At 44.3% G+C, this 24323-nt stretch overlaps 1 protein-coding gene across 5 annotated transcripts in view; it reads left to right on the forward strand.

Moving 5' to 3' along the window:
- Positions 1–22936, forward strand: part of LOC105468039 (neuropilin 2) — a 115865-nt gene extending 92929 nt beyond the window's left edge. For 2 of the 5 annotated variants that reach the window (XM_011717965.3, XM_011717966.3), the window contains exons 16-17: positions 17400–17450; positions 19601–22936. In XM_011717965.3, coding sequence (XP_011716267.2) covers positions 17400–17450; positions 19601–19902 — 353 coding nt within the window. In that variant the 3' untranslated portion in view covers positions 19903–22936. Of the gene's footprint in view, position 1; positions 34–1358; positions 4880–17399; positions 17451–19600 lie in introns of those variants that run through there. The other 3 variants (XM_071073277.1, XM_011717967.2, XM_011717969.2) reach the window with 3 other exon arrangements.
- The last annotated feature ends 1387 nt before the right edge of the window (positions 22937–24323 follow it).

The following is a 24323-nucleotide window of genomic DNA, read 5'->3' on the forward strand; positions in this document are numbered from 1 at the left end:
GGTATGGATGACAGCAAATTCCTCGTGATGAGAGTAAGTTCCTCTGCTTAAAGAGCTCTGAATCTCAGGGTGGGTAGTGGAAGGAGGCATGAAAATATAAATGAGCCCCGTCTGCATCTCGAGCAGAGGGGGACCACCAATGCATGAAGGAGCCAGCAGCACTTCCCACCCATGGCTCCCCCTCCTGGGGCACCCCATGAGTAGAGAGGATGCATCTTTCTGGCTTAACGCAAGCAGCTAGGGAGGCATTTTTCATAGGAGAAGCATATATCATTTTTCAGAAGTAAAGATCATGTCTGGTTTTGGCAAGCTCAAAAACTCCTAGTCCCTTTCTGGGCCAGATTCTCATCTGATGTAAATCTTTGGGAGAATCAAGTTGTAACACTGCTTTGCATCGAGTGGGACTCCAGCCAGTCTTTCCCCAGAGTTACCCTGGGCTTAAATCTACTACATAATCTCCATGGCAACCAGCGGCGGCCAGTGAACGTGGTTGCCTTCTAAATACTCTGCCAGCTTCTCTTCCCTGCTCTGTCTTTTCTGTCATTAAGAATGATCTCCCTCCCTCTGTCTCACTCACTCTCGCTCTCACATACCCTCTGTTATTTTGTGCCCACATTTTTTGTTGCAACTTCCCTTCCAATCTGCTTTTAAAAATCCTCCATCCAATTAAAAAGATGAGGATGCATTAGTCATGACTTAACAGTGGTGATTGACCTGTTTAGGCAAGACCAGGCTAATTTCAATGGGCACAGAAGCCTTGGCAAGCCAAAGTGGAATTTACCTTCAAGTCTAGCCAGCCTAATTAATACATTGTTGCTGAGAATGCTGGCCAGCCAGACCAAATATGGTGTTTCCACCACTCAGGAAATCTGCCTCACTGAATCCCAGAAGTCATGTCAGCATCATTTACTTGTATGTATTTGTGTATGTGTATGTGTGTGTGTGAGAGAGAGAGGGAGATGGAGGGAGAGAGAAGTATAATGCTTCCATATATTATAAAGTAATTGTGGTTAAACAGAAAGAAAAGAGATGTGTAATCCTACCATTCTTGGTTGAATCCCATACTTACTATTTAACTAGCTGTATAACCACTTAATTTAACCTCTCTCCGCCTCTGTTTCCTCATCTGTAAAATGGGTCTGACAGTAGCTACCTCCCAAGGGGGTAAGTAGGAAATAATGCAATCGTTGAGAAGTGCTTGGCAGGTGCTAAGGACTGAGTACCACCTTAGTCCCCCATCCCCTTCCCTGTACGTCCCAAAGCATGTGTGTGTTTCTTTCTTTCTTTCTTTTTAATTAGTCTTTTGATTAGTCTGCATGCTCTCAGCCTAGCAACACTCTTCTGTGTCTCTCCACCAGGGGGCACCCTCCTGCCAGGGACCGAGCCCACAGTGGACACGGTGCCCATGCAGCCCATCCCAGCCTACTGGTATTACGTAATGGCCGCCGGGGGCGCCGTGCTGGTGCTGGTCTCCGTCGCGCTGGCCCTGGTGCTCCACTACCACCGGTTCCGCTATGCGGCCAAGAAGACTGATCACTCCATCACCTACAAAACCTCCCACTACACCAACGGGGCCCCTCTGGCGGTGGAGCCCACCCTAACCATTAAGCTAGAGCAAGACCGTGGCTCGCACTGCTGAGGGCCGAAGCAAGAACAGCACCCAAAACAAACGAGAAAGACTGCAAACACGTTGCCTCGATTTTGCACTTTTTTCTCCTCGCCTAGTTTCTGTGTGAACTCTCAGACATCTCTCTCCCAGGTCCCCAACCCTGAGCACTCTTAGCAATCCCAACCATCCTCCTTGGGTTCATTTTGGTTTTTGGTTTTTCTTTTTCCTTTTTGTTGATTCCAAACCAACAAACCCAACTCTAATGCTGCATCTTGGACTATCCGAAGAGATCCACCCCCAAGCACTCCACAACTCAAGGCTCAGCTGGTTTTGTTCCAGAGACTGGTTCGCTTGTTTTTTCCCCTTGCCTTATCCCATACCTCCTCTCAGTGGACAGTCTGCCAGGAGACGTGAGGGGAAGCCTGGATCTGTGTGTATGTACATAGTAGACATGTGCGTGTGTGAATAGCTGTCTGTGTGTGGGTGTGTGAGAGAGAGGCTGGTTCATTGTGTGTGTGTTTGTGGGGGGGCGGGTGAGTGTTCAGAGATGGCCCCTTTAACTCTTGTGTTACTTCTCCTGGGGTACATTTTACAGGAAAATAATATACTGTACAAGTTTTGTTTACTTGGAGAAGAGATTGAAGCTTTTTGTTGCCTTATCTAGCTCTGGCTGGGTTTCTGTTGGCTGCCATTATCATCTCCAGGTACCTAAAGAAATAGAGGCCACATGGGATGCAGTATGGCCTCTCCCATCCCCATCCCCATCCCCGACCCACCTGACCCAAGAGAAGGTTCCCCTAGCACACTCAGACAAGACCCCCTTGTCTTCTGGTGTCTTTGAAATGTCAAGATAACAGCCATTGGGTGTGTGCGGAACCACCTCTCCAGCCCTGAAGCAGATCTGTCTCATGTTGCCTTATAAAAGAGAAGCTCATAATGAATGTTTAGCTTTTATCAGTTACGTCCAATCTTGGAATAAGTCATAGAGAATAACAAGTCTGGGACTGATGTAGGAAAAACAGTAGTCTATTTAAGTTGAGAGCAGGAGGAGGTGGATGAGAGAAGGGAGGAGAGGGAAGAACTGAAATGCTGTCTCCTCGCCCAGGGTGGTTATTGGGCCCAACCTATGATGGGATTGAGTACGAAGGTTAAAAACTGTATACTTTGGTATTATATTGGTCATTGTAATAGCAGTTGTAAAATATGGGGGAAAAGGGGATCATTTGCTTTCCTTTCATGGTGTTAATGTGTGCCTGAATCTATAGCCACTAAAATGTAAGGCTGTCCACCTGACTTATTTAAATATTATGAGAGAATAGAAAGTAATCAATTTTGAAGTGTACCAATGTGCTGCCCCTTAAAGCATTCATAGCATCTGGCAAATAGGCCCTTGTAGGCTGGCCTGGAGTATCCAGATCTTGCTGCATCGTCACAGAGAAGGTCTAGTGAAGATGTAACCATTGCTGCTCATGTGTCTTCTTGAAGCAACAAGGGGAACAGGATGTAAGAGAGAAGTTGCTAATGATACTACACAAAGGACGGATTAAATAATGAAGTCAATTTCATTGATAGAAAATGCAAATTTTAAGAATCTCAGTGTACGAGGGCTCAGCCTTGGGAGCATTTATTTTTTACCTTCCTGCTAAAAATCCACTGGGGAGGTATAAAATTCACTCCAAAGAAGTTTGCCTGGGCCAAAAGCCTCCGGGTTCCTTCTGAGAACAAAATACTAATGATTTTTTTTTTTTTTTTTTTTTTTTTTGGCTGCTTGGGAGAGACTTTCAGCATTCTTTCACAATATCCAGATATGTCCCTTCAGCACACACACTCAACTTTCTCATCTGGTTCGTTTCATCCTCCCGAAAGAATGGTGCTCTCCCACTCTTATTCTATTTCAAAGAGCTACTCTGTCTCAACCACAGCAGCCCTGCCAAGAAAAGACAAGATGAAAGGCTAGAGCATGTGCTACCTTGAGATTTCAAGAAGTGTCCTACCTCAGCTGAAGACGGAGAAAGAAACGGGGAGTGGGGAGGGGATCAGCCCAGGGTACCATGTGATGACTAATATGCCACTCATTAAGGGCTTTTATCTCGGCTGTCCACATCCAGTCATGCATTTGGGGCCAGGCATGCTTGTAAAATGATTGACATTCCTGTAGGCGCCCCATAGAGGTGTGGTGTCGAGAAATTGTATCTGGAAAATATAGCCAGTGTAGTGACCGACTGAGTTACCATATACCCTGGTGATTCCCCTTCTGTAACAGAAGATGACAACAACTTTGTGAACTTTCTGTATCTTTATCTGATGCCCCAAGTGGCATCTTTATGTACATGCCTTAGTTGAGAATATGAGACTGCTCTAATCTTTGTGAATCCCTTCACACTTCAGCTGAGGATGTCACCTTCTCTGTCTCTCCCCACCCCACAACCTCTGCCTTTGCTCTGTCTACCCCAGCAATTTTCATAGTGTTATCCAGGTACTATGCTAAAAGGTCAGCTCTTCTGTAAAATGCCATGCTTCGCAGCTTTAAAAAGCAAAATTCTGTATTTCACGGAGGGAGGGAAGGGTCACTCTCTTCTAAGAAAAATAGACTGGACAGGCGAATGCATGCATGCATGTGTTTAGAGTTGCTTCTCAGAAGACAAAGAGATGATAGCAACTATTAAAATACGAATGAATGAATGAATGAATGAATGAATGAATGAATGAGTTGAAGGCCTAGCTCGGGCTGATAAAGCTTTTGCCTTAGTAGAGGTTTTATGTCAACCCCTTCAGGAGGGAAGCCGTTATTTCTGGGTTGAACTCCCCTTCCTTGGTATTATGCTAGCAATTGCCATCACTTAGTTCCTGGCAAAGGCAGAAAAAAGAAACAAAAAAATCAGCATTGTCATTGACAAAACTGGATGCTGAAGATGAAGTAAAATTGTCTTCTCCCTTGTCCCACATTTTTGGGATTAAAGCCAGAATTGAATAGGAAATACAGTAATATTTCTGAAGTTGATAGCCTATCTTTAAGAAGACCCTGTCTTTAAAATGAAACTAGCAGGCAAACACCTAAATAATCGAAAATTACCAAAGAACAACAATGAAACAAGAAAACCTAAAGATTTTTACTTCCTATTCTTATTCCTCTCCTTATTACTGTGACACCCCTTGCGTTGCGCAGTTGCCTGTGTGTCAAAATAACTTGTGGACGTTGGAAATTATTTGAAAATGTATTGTGTGGAATGTAATAAAATGATGATATTTTTATACAAACATCTGAGGTTTTTTTTTCCCTTTGCCTGTGAGAACAAAGTTGAAATGTAGGCTTTGAGCAGACCAATGCTTCCAAAGTTTACACATCACCTTCTGAGCTACAGGGCATTTCTGTGGGAGGTAGGTGGGTTTTCTCCTTGAGGCTGAATGCCAACTTTTCCTTCTTTTTATTTTTATTACTGCTTGTTAGGATTTTTATCCAATTTGTGCAGCTGAGACAACTTTTATGATTGGTGTGGGATTTTGCAAAAGTTGCTAAGTGCTAAATTGCTAAATGAGATTCCACAAAATTTCTCTTGATGACAAATCCCTGGAGATTAGATTCTACTTTCAAAGGGCTCCGGGGGAGTGGTACCAGCTAAGCTGAATCCTGTACTCAGCTCTGCGGAGACAGATCACTTCCTTTGAAGAAGCAGCAGTGACATCTTACCCCTCACCTACCCAATTATTACTTCCACAGGGATGTGAATCTCCCATTTACAAGCACTTTCCCAGACTAAACGGGAACTTGTAGCATGTTCAGGGCTGAAAGATATTCTAGATTTCATTTTTGAACAGGTAATGAAGATAATTAGATGATGACGGTGGACATGGAGCTTTCGGAGTGGGACATTTTATGAAAGGAACACTATAAAACTTTGAGCAGAGGCACTTGGGGAAACTTACTCAAAAGGCCAAGTCTTTCTTGATGAGTATTTTTCTTTGGTCCTCCTCTTTGGATGGCGACCTACTTATATAAAATATTTCTATCAGAGGGGGACTGGGTTGGGTGGGGTGGGGGAAAATCTAGGCAAGACAGCCTCCCAGCAGTTCATGATTTCTAGATAGTGGTCAAGAAGAGGTCACAGTAATCCTATTTGCAGATAGGATTTCCCACCACCCCTATTCATGGGATTTATCAGAGGCCTTCTGATAACCTGGGAGCCCTCCTCAGGGGTCCAAGAACCATCCTTAAAGGTCCTGAGAAAATGCACATGTTCAGAAGATCCTATTTCTGCCAGAGTCCTGGTTTTCTTCCTATCCAAACCTAGATCCAGAAAGGAGTGCTTTTTACAGCTGTAAAACCTGTCCAAGTGCTGCTACAAGGAGACAGATTTCCGGTTTTTAGATCTTACCGGAAGTTCTGTTAGTACAGATGGTTCAGTATAGATGTCACTATCTGTCCTTCGCAGGAGAATAAAGTAGAATGTCTGTGATCACAGCATTTTTTGTTTCCCCAGTGACAAGCTCAATTACCCCTTTTGTCTAAATAACATTTGGCTTTCCTCAAAGCCATTTGTTCCCATTAGTAAAGAATGAAATAAAACATCTCAAAAGTGTTTATTTCAAACAAAGACCCAGGCTCAGTCAACATTTCCTTGAGCTGACCTGGGACCAAACTTGCCAGACTGAACTAAATTAGCCATCACTTATGCTTTGTTGGCATTACTGTTTTTGGAGCCACCTTTGGGAAGTTTCCCTCCTTGGTTCCAGTCCCAAGACTTATTTTAAGGGTACTTACTCCCCCTAAAAGGGCAAGGACTGTTACGACTCCAATCTTAGATGTCAAACAGGGCACTGTTACCACCAAACACTCCTCAGTGTGGCATTTCATGTGTAGCCCAAGCATAAATGTTCAGAAATTGTGTTTCCACGGATCATAAATACCAGATGTCAAGGCCTAGGCTGGTCTGTTTCTGCTCCTACCTGGTTCTTTGTGATGGTTTTAGCGTGTGTTCTCTCTTCACCCGCTGCCCTCCTAGCTCAGATAACTGAAGCCCAGCCAAGCTGATGTGGCACAGTGTTTATTTTCCTCACCCATCTTCCCGGCCTCTGCAGTTGTTCTGCACAAATGTGTGGCCTTTCTGTAATCTCTGATGAAAAGAGCTACATCCTGAAGTTTTGATTTGCCTGCATTGTGGGCTACACATCTGAGCCAAACTGCAGATCTGTAGGTGAAGGCTTGTTTTTTCCTCTTTAATTGTGCAGATCGCTGGGGCTCTCACAGCTGTAATTTGCCTTTCATCCACTTTAGTGACAGCCCAAAGAAAACACAAAACAAATCCAACCAGAGAAAAGGGCGGGGGGGGGGGGGTGGTGAGGGGAACACCAGCTGATGATCTTACAATCAGCAGGGAAAAGAATCACCTTATACAAATAAATGAGCAGCTAGGAATAGTGTAGGATTTAATTAAGCCTGACACAGATCAGGTGCACCACAGTATGTATCGAGGTCAGATACAATCAGAAACCCACACCCTTAGGGGTCTTCAGGCCACAAGCCTGGGCCAGAGTATGTTTGCCTTGACTGCTTGGAGGTGTTCTGTTTGGACCCAAACCTAAACACTGAAGAGAGACAAGATTTGGGATATCGCCAAGAGCAAAACCTTATTTAGCATGGTATGGAACAGTGGAGAATCTAGCTGCTTCAGTACAACCAAGCCGAAGCCATTCTTGCCCCAATCCCAGTGGATAAGAGACCTGGAATCATCTCCTTTCTACTGGGTAAAACAGTTGTTCTTGGCCTTTTCTGTCACTGACCCCCGAGAGCCCCCAAAAGCTAAAGTCTCGTGGGCATTGGACCAAGAAATAGGAAAAACCACTTGAAGGGTCAACAACAGAGGTACTGGAGGAGGACTGTTATGTGGGAAAACCTCTTTTCTCGGAGTTTCATTGCTTGAGAGCTTACTGATACTGATGATACAGGGAGGTTGCTGGCGGGGGACTTTATAGTAACTGGCTGGGTTTCTTTAACTCACAAACATGCTCAAAAAGTACAATAATACAGAAAAAGCAAAAGTTGATTTCATTGTTGACCAATCCCAGTCGCCTCCCCAGAGGTAACTGTGAAGAATGGTTTGAGGAGTATGTTTCCAGGCCTTGTTTTATACCTTTACAAACATGTGTGTTCATGTTGAGTTATGTGGTTTGGTTAAGCTGGGGTTTAGTTTGGTTTCATTTGGTTTTGTGTAAATGGTAGCATAATGTTTGCTTACTATATTGGATGACTTGCTTCTTTTCATTTGACATCTTGAGAGTAATTCAGTACATACCAATGCATCTACCCCATCCTTTATATCTGCAGCATAGCATTCTATATTGTGTTGATATGCCAGAGTGTATTAACTGCTCCCCTGTTGACGAGCATTCAGATTGTGTCTAGTTTTTTTCTGTTTTGTTTTGTTTTGTTTTTTAACTATTATAAACAATACTGCAATGAACATCCTTGAAATTGCTTCTTTGGGCATGTGTTTTACAAAGGATAGAATTTCTGGGTCAAACACATCCCTGTTTTCATTTTAGTAGGCGCTGTAAATGGCTGAGGTTTGCCATTTAAAATGAACCTGTCCCTGCTTGAGAGCACAGCAGAAACTAGTGGACATCCTGGCTGTAGAGCCCCTGCCACATTTGCCCAACCCACATGATCTCTATGCCGATCTCTCTCTACAGTGGGTGTGTTGCTTGCAAGAGAAGACCTTGGGCACTTTTAGCTGAAGAGAATTTTAAACTCAGGGAGTGTTTCTTCAGAACTTTCTTTTTTTAAACTGCCAACTTACGGGGAATATGGACCTGGCTGTAAGTGGCAGCTCCCCAGAGCTGTGGCGGCTGTGTCACTGGAGTTAATTCTGTCCCTGGGTTCAGCAGGCAGAGAGTCCTGTTCTCCATGATTAATGAGTTCCACTTGGTTTCTTCAAAGAGTGCCTGTGCTGTGCCTTGTTGTTATATATTTATGTTTTCTACTAAAAAATTTATGTAAAAAATATCCCTTAAGGTCAGTATGCAGTATTGTGCTGCAGACTAAACTATTCCAGCAGCCAGAGGTAAACCTACATGCAAAGAAAAAGTCTCAAATTTGAGAGGCCTTGGACCCCAGGCCCCCACTCTGGCCCTGAGAGGAGCAGACCTTGTGGACTTCCTTCTGAAGAAGTTCGGGGTTGCAATACCCAAAGGAAAAGCACTAGGCAGTGAGGTGGTTTTCTAGTGGGGTGTTTATAGGCATAGGCAAAGCTGCTATCCCCCACACGGGCCAGTAGCAAGGAATGGTGGGTGGAGGAGAAGCCCAGAGACCTGTCAGTCCAAACACCATTTCTAGCAAAGGCACTGCCCTCATTTCTATGGTGTGCTAAGAGAAAAGGATCATAATTAAGTGGCTTTGACTTTGAACATAACGGAGTGTCTGTGGCTGTATAGATCCTGTGTGAGCTTTCTCTGATCTTGCCAAAAATCCAGGGCCATTGCCTCCTGGGCATGAGGCATGAGTATTTAACTCAGGAAAGAAAACAGCACAAGTTGAGATCTGGATGAACTAGAGTACATCTCTCTCTCTCTGACACACACACACACACACATACACAGTGCCTTGTTTTGTCTTCTCTGTGTAATTGTGCAAAATTAAATCCTTTAAATATCATGAACATTCCCAAAAACAAAGGCTCTGCTCCAGAATTGGAATGATAGTATACCATGCCATGGCTTTCAGCAATACCAGTTTCTTTCTCCAGCAGCAGGACTCATTAACAGGATGCCTGGACTGGACTTCCCCGCAACTTATTAAAGAGCAGCCAGCTCCAGTAATGATGGGTGTGCAGAAAACCTTGAGCCAGAGGCAGTCTTGACCAAAGTCTCATTCTCCAACGCCTGCTAGTTATTGAAGCTTCATTTAAGCACAAAGAACCTTTTTGTCTCTTTGTGTTTTCTTACTGCCACCCAGGGCCTGCTAGAATAGGAATGAGGATTTCCGGGGCTGGTGTGGGCTTCCCCATGGCTTTTCTAGGGCAGTCCCACAGCTGTCATTGAGAGTGAGATGGTAGTTATTAGGACCTAGATGGGGCCTACATGGATGTGTCAAAGGAGCCCCAGAGATACCTCATTTGCCTTGGCCAACTGTGGTCCAAGACTGTGAGCCCCATATTAGTGTTTACAGGGGCCCTGGGCCCACAAGCCCATCACTGCTTTCTGGCTCTGCCCCTCCTGATGTGGCCATGGTCTCCACCTCTTTCTCTGTGGAGGAGCTGGTCACCACTCATCTGCCTTTCTGCCAGGTGCAGTTTGTCTCCAACCTCCAAACTCCCCTTTCTGCACCTTCCCCCTCTCTTGGTGACCCCTTTTCTTCTCTGGCATCCTTACACTTTCTCTACCCCTTCGTCCATCAACGCCTTCTTCAGAAAAGCATGGGTCAGATTCCTTGACACAGATGCCGCATGGCTACTTCCTCCAATAATTGCATTTTTACAGGGGACCACACCTGAAGCCAGAGGAGTTAGTCTCTTAGTAATTACGGTCCTTGGCCACCAGGAAGCTACTGGGGGGAAATCATCTCTTGAATGGGCAGAGAGAAGTACATTTTTGGTAGCTGTAAAATGATATCACAGAGTCATTGATTCTCATTCATTCTTGTGTTCAGAAGAGGAGTCCATCTTTTAAGTATAGTGAATTCTCTTAGTGACATACAGTTGTACAGTTTCTTTTCAAGGACCTACAAAATAAGAGGGGCTATCCTTAAGAAGACATTCTTCACATTGGAAGTGGATACAGTTTTGATTCTTCAACTCTGTTTTCTCACTTGTCCAAGGTTGTACCAAACCACTCCATCTGAGTGACACAGTGATGTTTCTAACATGCACACCTCAATTATTGGAACTAGATGAGGGGAAAAATTTCAAAGCCCACTGGAAAAAACTCCCTAAGATATAAAGATATATGACTTTTTCCCCTAGCATATCAGGAAAAATTAAGACTACAGAAGAGGGGAAAAAAACAACAGGTTTTCCCTTAAATGCTGTTTTTGCCACCCTCATGCCCTAAGAGAAGGTGCCAACAAAAGAAATGAAAAGAGCCAATTGCTTGTTCACATATCTATTTACAACAATGGAGAACAGCTGATTTTTTAAAGGCTTGGGGTAAAAAAGAGGTTCCAGAATTTTCTTTCATCAGCTTTGCTGTGGTTTTCCAGTCCATACAATTGTGAAGCCTGTCTTTATAGCCAAACATGTCTCAGGCTGCATTTTTCTTCTTTTCATGCCATTGTTGGGGCTCATTGGAGACATTCTGGCCTGAGCTACTCATCCGCCTCCACACTTGAAAGTCTTACTAGGTCATTTCACAGTCTTCTTGTTTGCAGTCAGTATTTCCAATTCTTTTTAGTGTTTCCTTCTAGTTATTCAACTAAAAATAATAGAAACGAATGGCTAAATTCAAGATCAAACTCTTCCAGTAATCTCATACCAAGCCCCCTCCTTTTTTTTCCACACTTGAACCATTTGAAAAATTCCAAAAAATATTTTTTCCATGACCTTGCCTAGATATGGCTGTAGCCCAAGAGACAAAAACGCATGATAAAGGCTCTTCTGATGGTGCTTCTAAACTCAAGCCAAACCCAGCAAGGAAGGAATGGCTCTCAAGTAGCCCGACTTCTTAACGGAGGAGATTTGGCAAAGTTTAGATCAACACCTGAACATTTGGCTCCTTATTGCAACTTGGATGAACAAACTGAATTGGGAAATTAAGTGTAGTGGGGAAGGGGGACCTTCAGCCAATGCTAAATATTAAACTGAATTAAACTGAATTTTGAAGTGCCAAGAAGAATCTCCTTAGTCCTTTGTTATTTATCTTTTACTGAGGTCTCAGTGTTGTATTTCCTGGTGGGATTAAAAGAGAATGGCTTAGAGAAATTTCTAGAGGCTACTCCCATCTGAAAAATCCAGCGATTTAACTGACCCTTGGGGTTCAGAAACTTGGAATCAAGTTCAACAAAGGCACTAAGTGGCCAAGAGCTTATCCCAAATAAATCACAGCCCCCAAACAAGGTGTTGAAAATCTATGGCTTACTCTCAGTTCTGCTGCTGATTTATTCAATGACTTATTGCACTTCTCTACCCTCCCTCCTCAATTTCATCTCTAAAGTCAAAGTGATGACACTTGGGACCTGTGAACATGAATGATTTCAGTGGTTTCCTGTGTGTAAGCGGCTCTTCGATCCTTGCCTTCAAGGCTGGTAGAAGTGTGGCGGGTTAAGTGGATGTACTAAGACTGGCTTTCCATGAGGTTTTCTCAGCCCAGCCTCAGTTAACATGGAGGCTTAAAACTATGGGCACAATTTACCCACTTTGTCAGTTCCTCAGTCACCAATTAGTAGGACTGAGTCCTGAGCCAAACAGGCAAGTATTGAACACATGGAAACTCATGGGTTCTCTTGACCTGTCCTTTTTGTGGTCTTCTCTTTCTGTGCACACCTTAAAACAAATGGTTTCAGGGAGTGGCCACTCCCAGGAGAGGACAGAGTTAGGGTGAAGAATGGGGCAGTGAGCATCGTGAGGCAATGCAGCCCTTTTGTTCAGAAGTTGCCTTGTCTCCCTCAACCATCACCCTCTTCAAAGAGCCCTCATCAGAAAGGCCCTCATACCTTTCTCATTTCCTTCCTGTAAAGACAAGGGAATTCTAGAGCAGAGGAGAGCATGTGTTTACTTTACAGAGGAGCAAATGGAGACCCAGGGAGGTCAATGACTGGTCAAGGCTCTGACACCTGAGGCAGAACGAGATGGGAGGTAGGCATTCCACCCCCAGCCTAGGGCCCTCCACATCCCACACCACTTCCTTCAGTGCAGGGTGATGCTGCCACTCATCAGGCTTCCGAGTGTCTCTGCTGCACACTCCGGATGACAACCCTGTCATCAGCTTCAAGCAGGCCTCTTAATCCACTGCTCAGGGTTGGCATGGAAGGGACTCTTCAAAGAAACGAGCACGTCAGTGACCTGAAATGATCTGTGTACGAGTGTCCCAAGGGCTGTCTTAAATTATTTATCCAAAAGTAACCAGTGGTTTGGGGCAGACTTCTCGCTTTCCTGGCCATATTGTGAAGCTCCTTTACAATGCAGGAAGTAAACAGTGTCAAGGCCAATATGCTCACAGTAGAAACAGCGAAGGCTGCGAATTTTCTGTAAGAAACTGCAGAAAAGCAAACTAATGAAGGAATGCTAATCCCAAATAATCTTAACTTAGAAGAAGGAAGAAAATGAGAGAGACAGGAAAGATAAAAAATGTGTGTGTGTGTGTGTGTGTGTGTGTGTGTGTGTGTCACAGAAAGAGAGAGTGAGAGAGAGAATGGAAAGGGCCATGAGAGAGGGCCTTCTTATTTGAGGACTAAATCATACTCAGTAGGAATTTCCAGGCAGCAGGTTGGAGTGTCTTGGGGTGTGTCTCCTGAGCAGCATGTGTGGTCTTACACTACCAGGCAGTGTTCCAGGGAGAAGCTTATTTCATTAGAAGAGGTTGGGTTTGTGACTCGGTATGGCTGTTCACCTTTTGTGCCATAGTGTTGCAATTTATTGACAAACACACTAGAGAATATTTGACTCTTCTATGGTGGAGGGTGTTTCTGGAATAGTCCTGTGGGTGTTTTCATAACTAGTCACCCTGGTCTCTCATTCCAAAAAATCAGGACAACAGATGAGTGAGACCTTGAATCATGCTTCACCATGTACCTACTCTGTCTCTTGATGATGCGAGAAGGGACACTGACCAAAACAAGGTGATTTTTTGGCCTGAGACTGATCTCCATATGAAAATGACCACAGTTTTGTGAAGTTGGGTTGTATTTGTTTTTAAGCAGTAGACACTGTGCCCACTTGATTACTCAAGCTCTGTAAAACCCCTTCCAGTCATTCATTTGGAGTTGACCTCTTTCTCTCACTATGCTGTCTGCAACAGCTAGGGAAGGGGATAGGTGTTAGGGATTGGGAGGGCAGAGATCTGACTCTCACATAGATATATGCAAGGTGGGAGATTTGTGGCAAAGCAAGGTGATCTCTTTGAATTCCTTGATGAGCCTGATATGAATGAATGCAAGCCCAAAGACAAGAGATTGGGTACCATGTTTGAAAGCATTTCTATCAATCAGACAGATAAAGGAGAAAGAAATCTCCCAATGCCCAACTTGCAGCAGCCTCAATTCCAAAGTATCCTGCTCCCCACTCCCACATTTTCCTTCCTGGTAGTGGCCCAGGTTCATTTGTCCAATCCCTGCCCTGCACTCCAGCAGCACTTTGGAGTCCTCTCCGCAATGCCTCGCTTTCTTTCATGCTAATTTGGCATGGGTGAGTCTTCACTTCCCAAACACACTGAAGGGCTTTGATGGTAGACACCTGGTCCCTTACATCTTTATTTTCCAAAGTCCTCAATTTGTCTCCCAGCCATGCAGTAAGCCCTCTTACTAAGTTGGTGTTAGGTTGGTTAGTTGGTTAATGAAAACTGCCCTTTGAAGAACAATGTAATTTAGTTTCCTGCTCTGGGTGATGCCTATCATGGAAAGCATGAAACCCCAAATTTCAGATCCCCACATCTTCAAGTTCATGAGAAGCCCCTCAAAGCCCTACTCCATCAGAGTAGTGAGCCAGTGAAACAGGCAACCAAAGTGTGTATCCAGCCAACTTGGATCTGAGATAAGGCAGATTCTTTTATTTTATTAGAAGGGGGCAGTAGGGATATGGTGGTAGTTACAGTGCCCCAGCCACACCCAAAGAACTTGAATGCAGACTGGGGATCTACCCTGGCCCTAATACAGTATTTGAGAGTCAGTATTTGTAGTCAGGCTGACCTGAAACTGAATCCACACAGGGGGCTAGAAGGAAACAGGGTCATGGGAGCACAAAAGTTGAAAGCAGAACTTGTGTGGGTGGTAAGTTCCCTTCCTGACCTGCGTTCTTCTAGAGGTGCGGCCCATTCCACTCTCCCGAGCCCATCTCACACTCACAAACACACACATCCACTAAAACAGAGTCCTGGAAGTTCCTCTCCAAGTTTTCCCCATTGAAAACAAAATTCTGAGTCCCTGGTTCCTTTCTCCCACTCTCTCCTGATGTCTGCCCTGACTTCGGCAGCTAGGTCCGCCATCCTGCGGCTGCCATTTCCCCTTTTCAGGGAGCTGCTGCCTCTACCCTCTGCCTTGGGCCCCTAGTTCATCATTCTCCCTTCTGCCTCCCAGAGGCCAGTAGCTTTACCCCTTGGTTTTCCTGGTAGCCACTTACCTGCCGCACCTTGCCTTTTCTTTGCTAGAACTACGGGGACCTGGTGGGAGAACCACATTCCTTCCTGCCAGCCTCCTAAGGAAACAGGCTGCAGTTTACCTACCAGGCTAAACAGAAAAGGAAAGTGGCCGGCAAAGGGCAAAGACGCTTTTGAGAGAGAGAAAGCTCTTAATCAAACACAGATATCAAGAATATTAGCAAGGGGACTAGAGAAAATTGCTATCAAAGTACATGGTTTTTTGTACAAATGTTCCCTTTATTTGTGTTTTCCCCAGTGTGCCGTTCTTTCTTTAAGGCTTGGTGAACAGATGCGTTTTTGAAAATGTTGATTAACTTATCCTTTTTTTGACCCCCTTCCCACTCACTCAAACTCAGGGGAGCAGTGATTATACAAAAAGCCAAGTCAAGCCACTAAAGTGTTCTTCTTCACCTTAAGTAGCCTTTGATTCTCCAGGTGCAGAAATCTCAGCTGCATCTGGGCAATTGATTTCATTGAGTCTTAGAAATGGGCCAATTCTTAGGAAATCATCTCATCCAGTCCTCAACCTCCAGAGACAAGAGGCTGTGATCTCCTGGGATAAAATGTTCTCAAAATCATTAGCATCCTTTTACCCTTTTTCCTTCAAGATCAATGCCACATTCACCCCTTTCCAGCCAGTGATCTATGGTATCCTAAGACTTCTTTGAGGGTGTGAGATGGAGCAAGAGGGCACTCCAGCCTCCAAGAATTCATCACATCCTTGGCAAAAACAAGATCCCTAAAAGCAAGCATAGGATTTGGCCCAGGAGTCACTGGCAGGAGCCCCATGGTTCTCATCCTAGGCTGATTCACCTATTCTTATCCAGTGTTCTGCCTCTTTTACTGGTGAAGATGTTAAGACATATGAGTGGCCCATCAAACCAATTAATTGTTGGAAATGTGACGGTTTTCTTCCATGTTGGTTTTTTTTTTTTTTTTTTTTTTTTCCATACGGAAAAAAACCCTCTGGGTTGACTTTCACAAGCTCGATTTGATCCCTGTGACAAACACCACCTGCCTCCTGTTGATTCATGTTCACATTTCCCTTCCAAGGAAACAACCTGCTCTGTCGGGGCCTGGAGAAGAATGCAGGGAGTGGGCATTTAGGTGGGGAGGCTGGCGTGGCCTGCAGGTGCCAGTTTCTGTGCTTTAAACATGCCAGGAATGGGCTGGAGTTATGGAGGATTGGTGTCACATGGCATCAATCTTTTCAAGTGGGGGCTTGGCAAGTTGTTTTGTGCATCCCTTACTAGTGACCGAGGGGGATGAGAATGTGCTTTAGCACTCTGGCCAGAAATGAGGACTTCTAAGATGATTAAAACCAGGGCCTCCAGGAAAAGACTGAATTTCAAGTGTGACAGTGATGGATCAATGCTCAGTTCAGATCATGGTCAAGTAGATCTTCCCTGAGATATAGTGCTGATGAGGGAAGCTTTCAGGATGGTCTAAAGTTCTTTTTCTCCCTCTTGTCTGATACTTCAGCCATTTGAGATTTTGATTTTCTTTTAAGCCTTGATTTTTGGATTTCAATTTAGAGTTCAAGATTGTTATCTGACTTGGTGGAACAAAACTCTGAAAGGGCCATACACATTCACTGGGGCTGTCTTGAGCTGGCAGCTTGGAAAGGCATAATTAGCTTGTGAGATAGGAAGAAATGGTAAGATGCTGCTGTTCCCATGCATTTGATGTTCTCTATTAATGTTTTACCATTTCAGACAGAAAATTTTCATTGGTTCTGTTTTCTATAAGTTGGACAGCACAGTGAATAGAGAGACCTGTATTATCACCCTCCCAAATTATCATGAAAAAGAAAGAGATAGACAGTGATAATACTGGAGAAAATTCATAGTAAATTAACTTAGCCCGGCTAGTCAGATTGGATGCCCATCTTTGATGTATTCTAAACCATGGAGAAAGCCAATAGGAAAAATAGACTTGGGAAGAAGGATGAGAGATATTAGCACAGATATGTGAAGGTCATCAGGCATTACGACATGCCTCCCGTTTCTGCTCTTAAATTAAAACATATAATGATGAAACAAGACTTCCTTAAACTACCATATGTTTACATGAAATCCAGAGGATAAAGACTCTGATGATTTTGTGCCCTCTGAGATGTGTGCCTATGAAGAGGTGCAGCATGCTATACTAAATGGACATCCCAGTAAAGGCAGCTGCTGTTGGGCATAAGATGCCATTGAAGGTGCCTTAAATGAAACCAGTGTTCCTAATGAATGCCAGTCATTGAAAAGGCACAGTGGCAGGGGTTGCTTGGCACTGAAGACCCAGAGTTTCTTCTTATTTCTGTGTTACTTGTTGTGGTTGGTGGAAGATACAGGTCATATGAAGGAGAACAATCCAGTAATGTCCATACTGAATGATCTAGAAGTGGAGGTGATTCTCTAGCTGCCTGCCAGAATGGGGAGTCATTCTCATAAAGATTGCCTCCCTGCCTTTTAGCCATGGTGATAGAACTTGTTATTAACTTGTTTTTATTTTCTTTATATTATAGTGGACATCCCAGAAATACATGAGAGAGAAGGATATGAAGACGAAATTGATGGTGAGTATTGTTATGATTTAGCAGGTAATCGTGAAATTCAAGTTTGGTTATAAAAACGTCAACAAAAATAATGCCCAGGGTATGGGAGGGCCAAAATTTAGAACTATCAGTCAGAAATATATAAAAGAATCTGGAGAAAAATGAGGGAACCATCAATGGGTCTGCCAGGGTCAACTTTAGAGGTTTAGAAAGTATATTGAGTTCCCTCTGCTTAATCTGAAACAGATCCCCTCTTTCCAGAAACTTGTTACCTGGATGGACTTCAAATCTGAATAAACCCTTTACAAGTGAAAGATCAGCTCCTCTATATGTATCATTGCCTGAATCTTTTGACCTTCTCCCAAAAATGGCCTGAGTAAATGAGCATAATGTGAATATTCTCCCAGACCTCCTGTGGTTTCTGGTTCCCTGGCTTGGGGGGAACCTTCCTCACACTATTCAAGATTCCAATTCGGAGCTTGTTGCAAGATTTAGGTTTCTTTTTCACACTGACCATCTCGTATCTTTATATTTATTCCAAGCTCTATTTTTTCACTGCAAATACACATACTTCAAGAGGCTAGAGGACTGCTGAGCAAATATGTAGATGTAATTTCTTCCCTCAACTCGTAATAGCACAGGTCTCTCTCTGGGCTTCTCTGCATGCCAGAGTTGATCTCCAACAGACTCAACAGCAAGATTCCACTTAAAGAATAACTGTAGACTAAGATTTATGCATTTAAGAAGAACAGTTTATAGAGCAGCTGCTTTTAACCTGCCCTTAATCAGAAACTTCATGCGTAGTTATAGAAACTGGAGCGACTCACCCAAACAGCACCTTGTTAACTGACTGCAGACTCTCCCTGCAAACCCAGTCCAGCACTCCTTTTATGGGCAAAAGTGCATGACCAACCTACATGGAGAGACTGCAGTGGATCAGGCAGAGGCACACTGGGATGGAGTAGAAAGGGCAATGGGTAAGGAGACAGAAAGCCTGATTTCCATTCCTACTTTAACTGCTTGCTAAGTCCCGCGACCTGGGGTAAGTTACCTAGTCACTTAATTTCTTTAAACCTCAGTTTCCTCACCTATTAAAATATATATAATATCCTACCTTCTTCATGGGATTATTAGGAGATTTCAAAAAATGATGCCCAGATATGGGCATGCCTTATCCACACTATAGAAACGTAATTAGATTAGTCTGCTAGGGCTTCCAGAACAGAGTACCACCGACTGGGTGGCTTACAACAGACATATATTTTCTCACAGTTCTGGAGGCTAGAAATTTAAGATCGAGGTATGGGCAGGGTTGGTTCTTTCTGAGGGCTGTGAGAAAGAATCTATTCTAGCTCTTTCTCCTTGACTTGGAGACGGCCATTTTCCTGTTCATACGAAATTATCTCGTGTGTGTCTCAGAATTTCCCCTTTTTCTAAGGATACTACTCTTATGGGATAAAGGCCCACCCTCATGACCTTATTTTAACTTGATAACCTCTGTAAAGGCCTTATCTCCAAATAAGGTGGTGAGGGTTAGGACTTTGACATGAATTTAAGTGGCTGGGAAGGGGATACAGTTCAACCCGTAACAATAAGGCATGATGCCTTATTATTAAAGGAGGTCTGGTGGCTGGGGAAAATCTGCTGCTTATATGGCCAGGAATGCCAAATTAGGAAACTCATCATGTGCAAATAGTCCCAGACTGTCCTTTCATTAGCTTGAGGTTGGAAAGGAGGGATGTAGAGGTCTCCTTGAACACAAAGCCATCCCAGGTGCTGCAGAGCCACCCCAAACGTGCTGTTAAAATCAGAGCTTACCTAGTGTAAGTCAAATTATTTAAATATTGGGTACTTTGTACTTACTATGTGCCAGACACCAAGCACTTTACAAATATTAGTTCATGTAATCCTCCTAACAACCCAGTTGAGGCAGATTTTACTGTTATCCCCATTTGAAAGAGGAAAAAACTGAAGCAAAGAGAGGTTCAATAGCTTGCCCAAAGTTACACAGCTAGGATGTGGCGAGGCTGGACTTTGAACCCAGGCAGACTAATTCCAGAGCTGCTGCTGCTACTGCTGTGCTCTGAAGAGCCTCTGGGCTGGGGAGGCTCAGTCACTTCACCCTGACATAGGCAGTGCCTGCAATCTCTCGTGTATTTTATGTATTGCAGATGAATATGAGGTGGACTGGAGCAATTCTTCTGCAACTTCAGGGTCTGGCGCCCCCTCGACTGACAAAGAAAAGAGCTGGCTGTACACGCTGGATCCCATCCTCATCACCATCATTGCCATGAGCTCGCTGGGTGTCCTCCTGGGGGCCACCTGTGCAGGCCTCCTGCTCTACTGCACCTGTTCCTACTCGGGCCTGAGCTCCCGCAGCTGCACCACGCTGGAGAACTACAACTTCGAGCTCTATGACGGCCTTAAACACAAGGTCAAGATGAACCACCAGAAGTGCTGCTCTGAGGCATGACATATTGCACCTGAATCCTATCTGACGTTTCATTCCAGCAAGAGGGGCTGGGGAAGATTACGTTTTTTTTTTCCTTTGGAAACTGAATGCCATAATCTCGATCAAACCGATCCAGAATACCGAAGGTATGGACAGGACAGAAAAGCAAGTCACAGGAGGAAGGGAGATGCAGCCGCACAGGGGATAATTACCCCCCTAGGACCGCGGTGGCTAAGTCATTGCAGGAACAGGGCCGTGTTCTCTGCTGGGACAAAACAGGAGCTCATCTCTTTGGGGTCACAGTTCTATTTTGTTTGTGAGTTTGTATTATTATTATTATTATTATTATTATATTTTATTTCTTTGGTCTGTGAGCAACTCAAAGAGGCAGAAGAGGAGAACGACTTTTCCAGTATAGAAGCAGAGCGGTGATGATTATTCTCCGCTTTCTCTTTCTAATCAACACTTGAAAAGCAAAGTGTCGTTTCAGCCTTTCCATCTTTACAAACAAAACTCAAAAAAAGCCGTCCAGCTTATCCCATCCTCTGATCGTCTTATGACTTAAGGGACTTACTGTGGTGTAGGTTCTGCCAGCCAACCCTACAAGCTGCCGTTTCCAGTCCTAGCATTTAAGTAGGATGTTGTTGCCTTTAACTTTTTTTATCCAGGGGAAAATTGCCATTTTAGGGTCAGCATGAACAGCTCTTTCTTGTATGCGATTTAAAACAAACCAGAAAGGAAACTTCACACGTCAAAATCCATAGAAGCGCCCGGATGAGCCTTAAAGTGCTTTGTGAGTGAATAGGAGCCATTCGCTAATTCTAGACCCACAGTGTCTGGTGGTGGGGCTTCCCTTGTGGGGCTTCTGGTGGTGGTTTTGCCTTTTCTTTTCCCTCCTCCATGTTCTTCTAAAACATATACATATATACACACACATGCACACATTTTTCAGGTCTCTAAGCCCCTCGAAGCAGCGTTGTGTGATATTCTCAGAGACAGGGGAAAATAGAGGGAAAAATAGACTGTTGGTATGTTTTTCCCATCAATGAGATACTGTAACTGGTCACCACTGGACGGGAAGGAGAACAGTGGAGAGGGAAAGAGAAGCCCAACCTCTGTGATCCTATGAGGGCCAAGGCTGAGCAGTGTAGACAGAGACCCTTTGAAATGCATTTGTCTCTCGAATAGGCTAGTAAACACTGACTTCTCCTTTGGGTTACAACCACCATTTCAACCTTTCGGGAGAGTCAGAGCTAGGATGTACAAGAACTGATTCTAACCAGAAGTCTGCAAGTACTGTGGACAAGAATGCTAACCACACTGCTTCAACCTTGAGACACCTAGGTTCTCACACACATGCACACACACATGCACGCATGCATGCACACCAATTTATGTGTTTTTTTATTAAGTGCCTTGAAAAAATGAAGAAAAATGTATTTTCCCTCTATGTAAAAATTAGTGAATATCTTACGAATTAAGGCATTCCTCTTTCCCTAATCCCGATGGCTCCATTCCCAAGTACCCCAACTCACCACTGATCCTACTAAAGGAATGAGCCCTGCTACCCAAGTGGTAGTCATAGCCCTAGATGACTCTCAACTACTCTTCAAAGGGAGGCATCAGGAATAGAATGAAACTGTGTGAAGGATAAGATTGTTCGCATCAAGGTCCAAATCTTGATTTCATATTAACGCCTAAGGATTGCCTGTGTGCTGGAAATATATTTGAAACTCAACCAGTATGCCCAGCCTATTGCATATCAATGTCAGACCATTTTTGCTGCTATGGTCACCCACAATTTCATTTGTCTTATACCCAGGTGAAAGGGGAAGGGTGAATGGGACTGGCTGGTTCCTTTAAATGTTAACTTATGGAAATGCTAGTTCAAATGGTAATGTCACAGTGTTTTGTATGCAGAGAGCAAAGTTCAACCAACAGCTATTTATTCATGTATGTGTGTCTTTGCGCCTTTGAGTTCTCTGTATCTACTGTGTATGTGAATGGTCATGTGGGACTCAGTGGTGGTGTTGTGACTTTGACCTAGGGCCGAGTGTCACAACTGATCTTGGCATTCGGCACTCATTGGCACAGTGGTAGTTAGAGGTGAAAAGTAGAGCTGTCAAGCCCAAGGGCTTAGCTTTAGGGCTCCCCAAGTTGGACCCACAGCAGAAGCAAGATTTTAACGAGCCCCTTCCCTCTTCACCCTCCCATGATGCTCAGTGTTCAGAAAGCTGGTAAATCCTAGGGATTTCCAGAAGTAGCCTGCAGAAGAAGATAAGTTTGAAAGCCTACTCCAGCGGTCCTGATGCTCTTATGCCCAGTGAGCCATTTTACAGTTCTCCAAAGTCTAGCCCTGTCTCAGACCTGCACTTCACCTCTAAGTTATGTACAACTCAACTTGCATCCCTCTAAAAGTCCTATATCCATATTCACCTTTGGGTGATTGGAGGCCCTGAGTGGGTCTTGAATGCTAAACAGAAGCAGGGTACACAGGGCTATATGTAGATACCTCACCAAAGCTGGAGGCTGGTCTGTTGTAAGACAGAAAGAAAGACAGCTGGGCCCAATTTTGACTTGGCCAGGGGACAGCTTGGTGTGTTTGTTATCTTTATCTGTGGGTAGGCTAGCTGACCCATCTCCTTGAGTCATTCCCTTTGGGAAACCCCACTCCCAGTATTGATCTCCTTTTTGCCTTGTACTAAATGACATATTACCTCCACGCTCTCCCGGACTAGGCGGTCAACAGGGCCACAGGGTTGCTTTCTGTCTTTGGTGGGGCAGGGGAGTTGACAGGGATGAGGGTCCAAGGAATAAGCATGAATGACAAGAAACAAGGGAAAGAGTTAACCTGTCACATAGTAGGTTAACTTTTCCAGGGTTTGCAGTTAAAGGTATTCGACCATTCGCTGGCTGAGCCAGATCATGGGAACTTGAGAGCTTTTACTGTGATTCTTCAATGTAAAAAAACAAACAACAATGTCAAACTGTGTTTATATGATTTGTATAAAGCCTTTTTAAGATTACTATTTAAATAAACATTATACCAGAGATATTTTTCTGTATCATTTTTTTTGTTGTTGTTGTTTGTTTTGTTTTGTTTTTCCTGCCTTGTCTTCATTGGAGACAAACAGATCCGGGATAAGGGTGACCAAATTGTCCCACTTTGCCTGAGACTTTTTCTGGTTTTTGGCACTGAATGTCCTGTTGAAACAGGAGAGTTCCCTTGACCCCTTCACAGGACTCATGACAGGTGGCTTGCTTACTCAGCCTGCAGCTCTCAACCCCTTGTGGGAGGGGGAGAACACAAGAGAGTAGGTCCAGAGACCAGGATGAGCCCTTTTGGGCAACCAGCAGGAGCAGAACTCTATGTGGGCCCGTGGCAGAGTCTAGGGGTTGCCCACGACCCCTGGAACCCCAAAGGGCATATGTTACAGTGTGCTCTTTTAGCTTTGCCGTCCATGGATGCCTTAAGTGTTAAAACAGCTCAGTGTAGGGTCACGGTGACAGCCTCTTGCACCTGCAGTCGGGTTGCTGTCTAGCATCCAAGAGGAATGAGGTTTCACAAATTTGAGGGTGGTGAATGTGGAAGATTTTACTGAGTGGTGGAAGTGGCTCTCAATGGGATGGGGAGCTGGAAAGGGGATAGAGTGGGAAGGTGGTCGTCTCCTGTAGTTTGGCCATCCCTGGCTGAACTCTTCTTCGAGGTCCCACTATCAAACTGTCCCTCTGAAGTCAAGCTGCTTCTCTCCAACATCTGGCTGCTGCTTCTCTCCTTCTCTGCCACTCTGCTGCTCTGCTGGTGGGGCCTGGGGTTTTTATGGGTACAGGATGGAGGACAGGGCAGGCCAGGGTGGTTTTGGAAAAGGCAACATTCAGGCAGGAAAACAAGAACGTATGTTCTCACTTTGGGCTGCAGGTACCAAAGAAGAGGGTGGTACCCTTTGTCTGAGTCAGCTTGGTATAACAGGCTACCACAGACTCAGTGGCTTAAACAACAGATATACATTTCTTACAGTTCTGGAGGCTGACAAGTCCAAGATCAAGGCAACAACAGATTCAGTGTCTGATGAGGGCTGTCTTCCTAGCTTTTAGATGGCTGCCTTTTCTCTGTGTGCTCACCTGGCCTTTCCATGGAGAGAGATCTTTCTGTTTTCTTCTTCTAATAAGAGCACTAATCCCATCAAGAGGGTGGGACCTAATGACCCACCTCATGACCTAATCTAAACATAATTACCTCCCAAAGGTCTCAGATCCTCATACCATCAAAATGGTAGTTGAGGCTTTGATATATGAATTTTAGAACGACACAAACATTCAGTCCATAATAACCCTCAATCCTGGGTAAACTAAGATGGTAAGTCATCCTCTTGGGATAATGTTTCTTCTCAGCATTTGAAGCAGTAGGCTGACGGGCTGGTTGGCTTCTTATAAAATGAAGA

Source organism: Macaca nemestrina, chromosome 11, assembly GCF_043159975.1.
Source record: "Macaca nemestrina isolate mMacNem1 chromosome 11, mMacNem.hap1, whole genome shotgun sequence".
Taxonomy (NCBI): domain Eukaryota; kingdom Metazoa; phylum Chordata; class Mammalia; order Primates; family Cercopithecidae; genus Macaca; species Macaca nemestrina.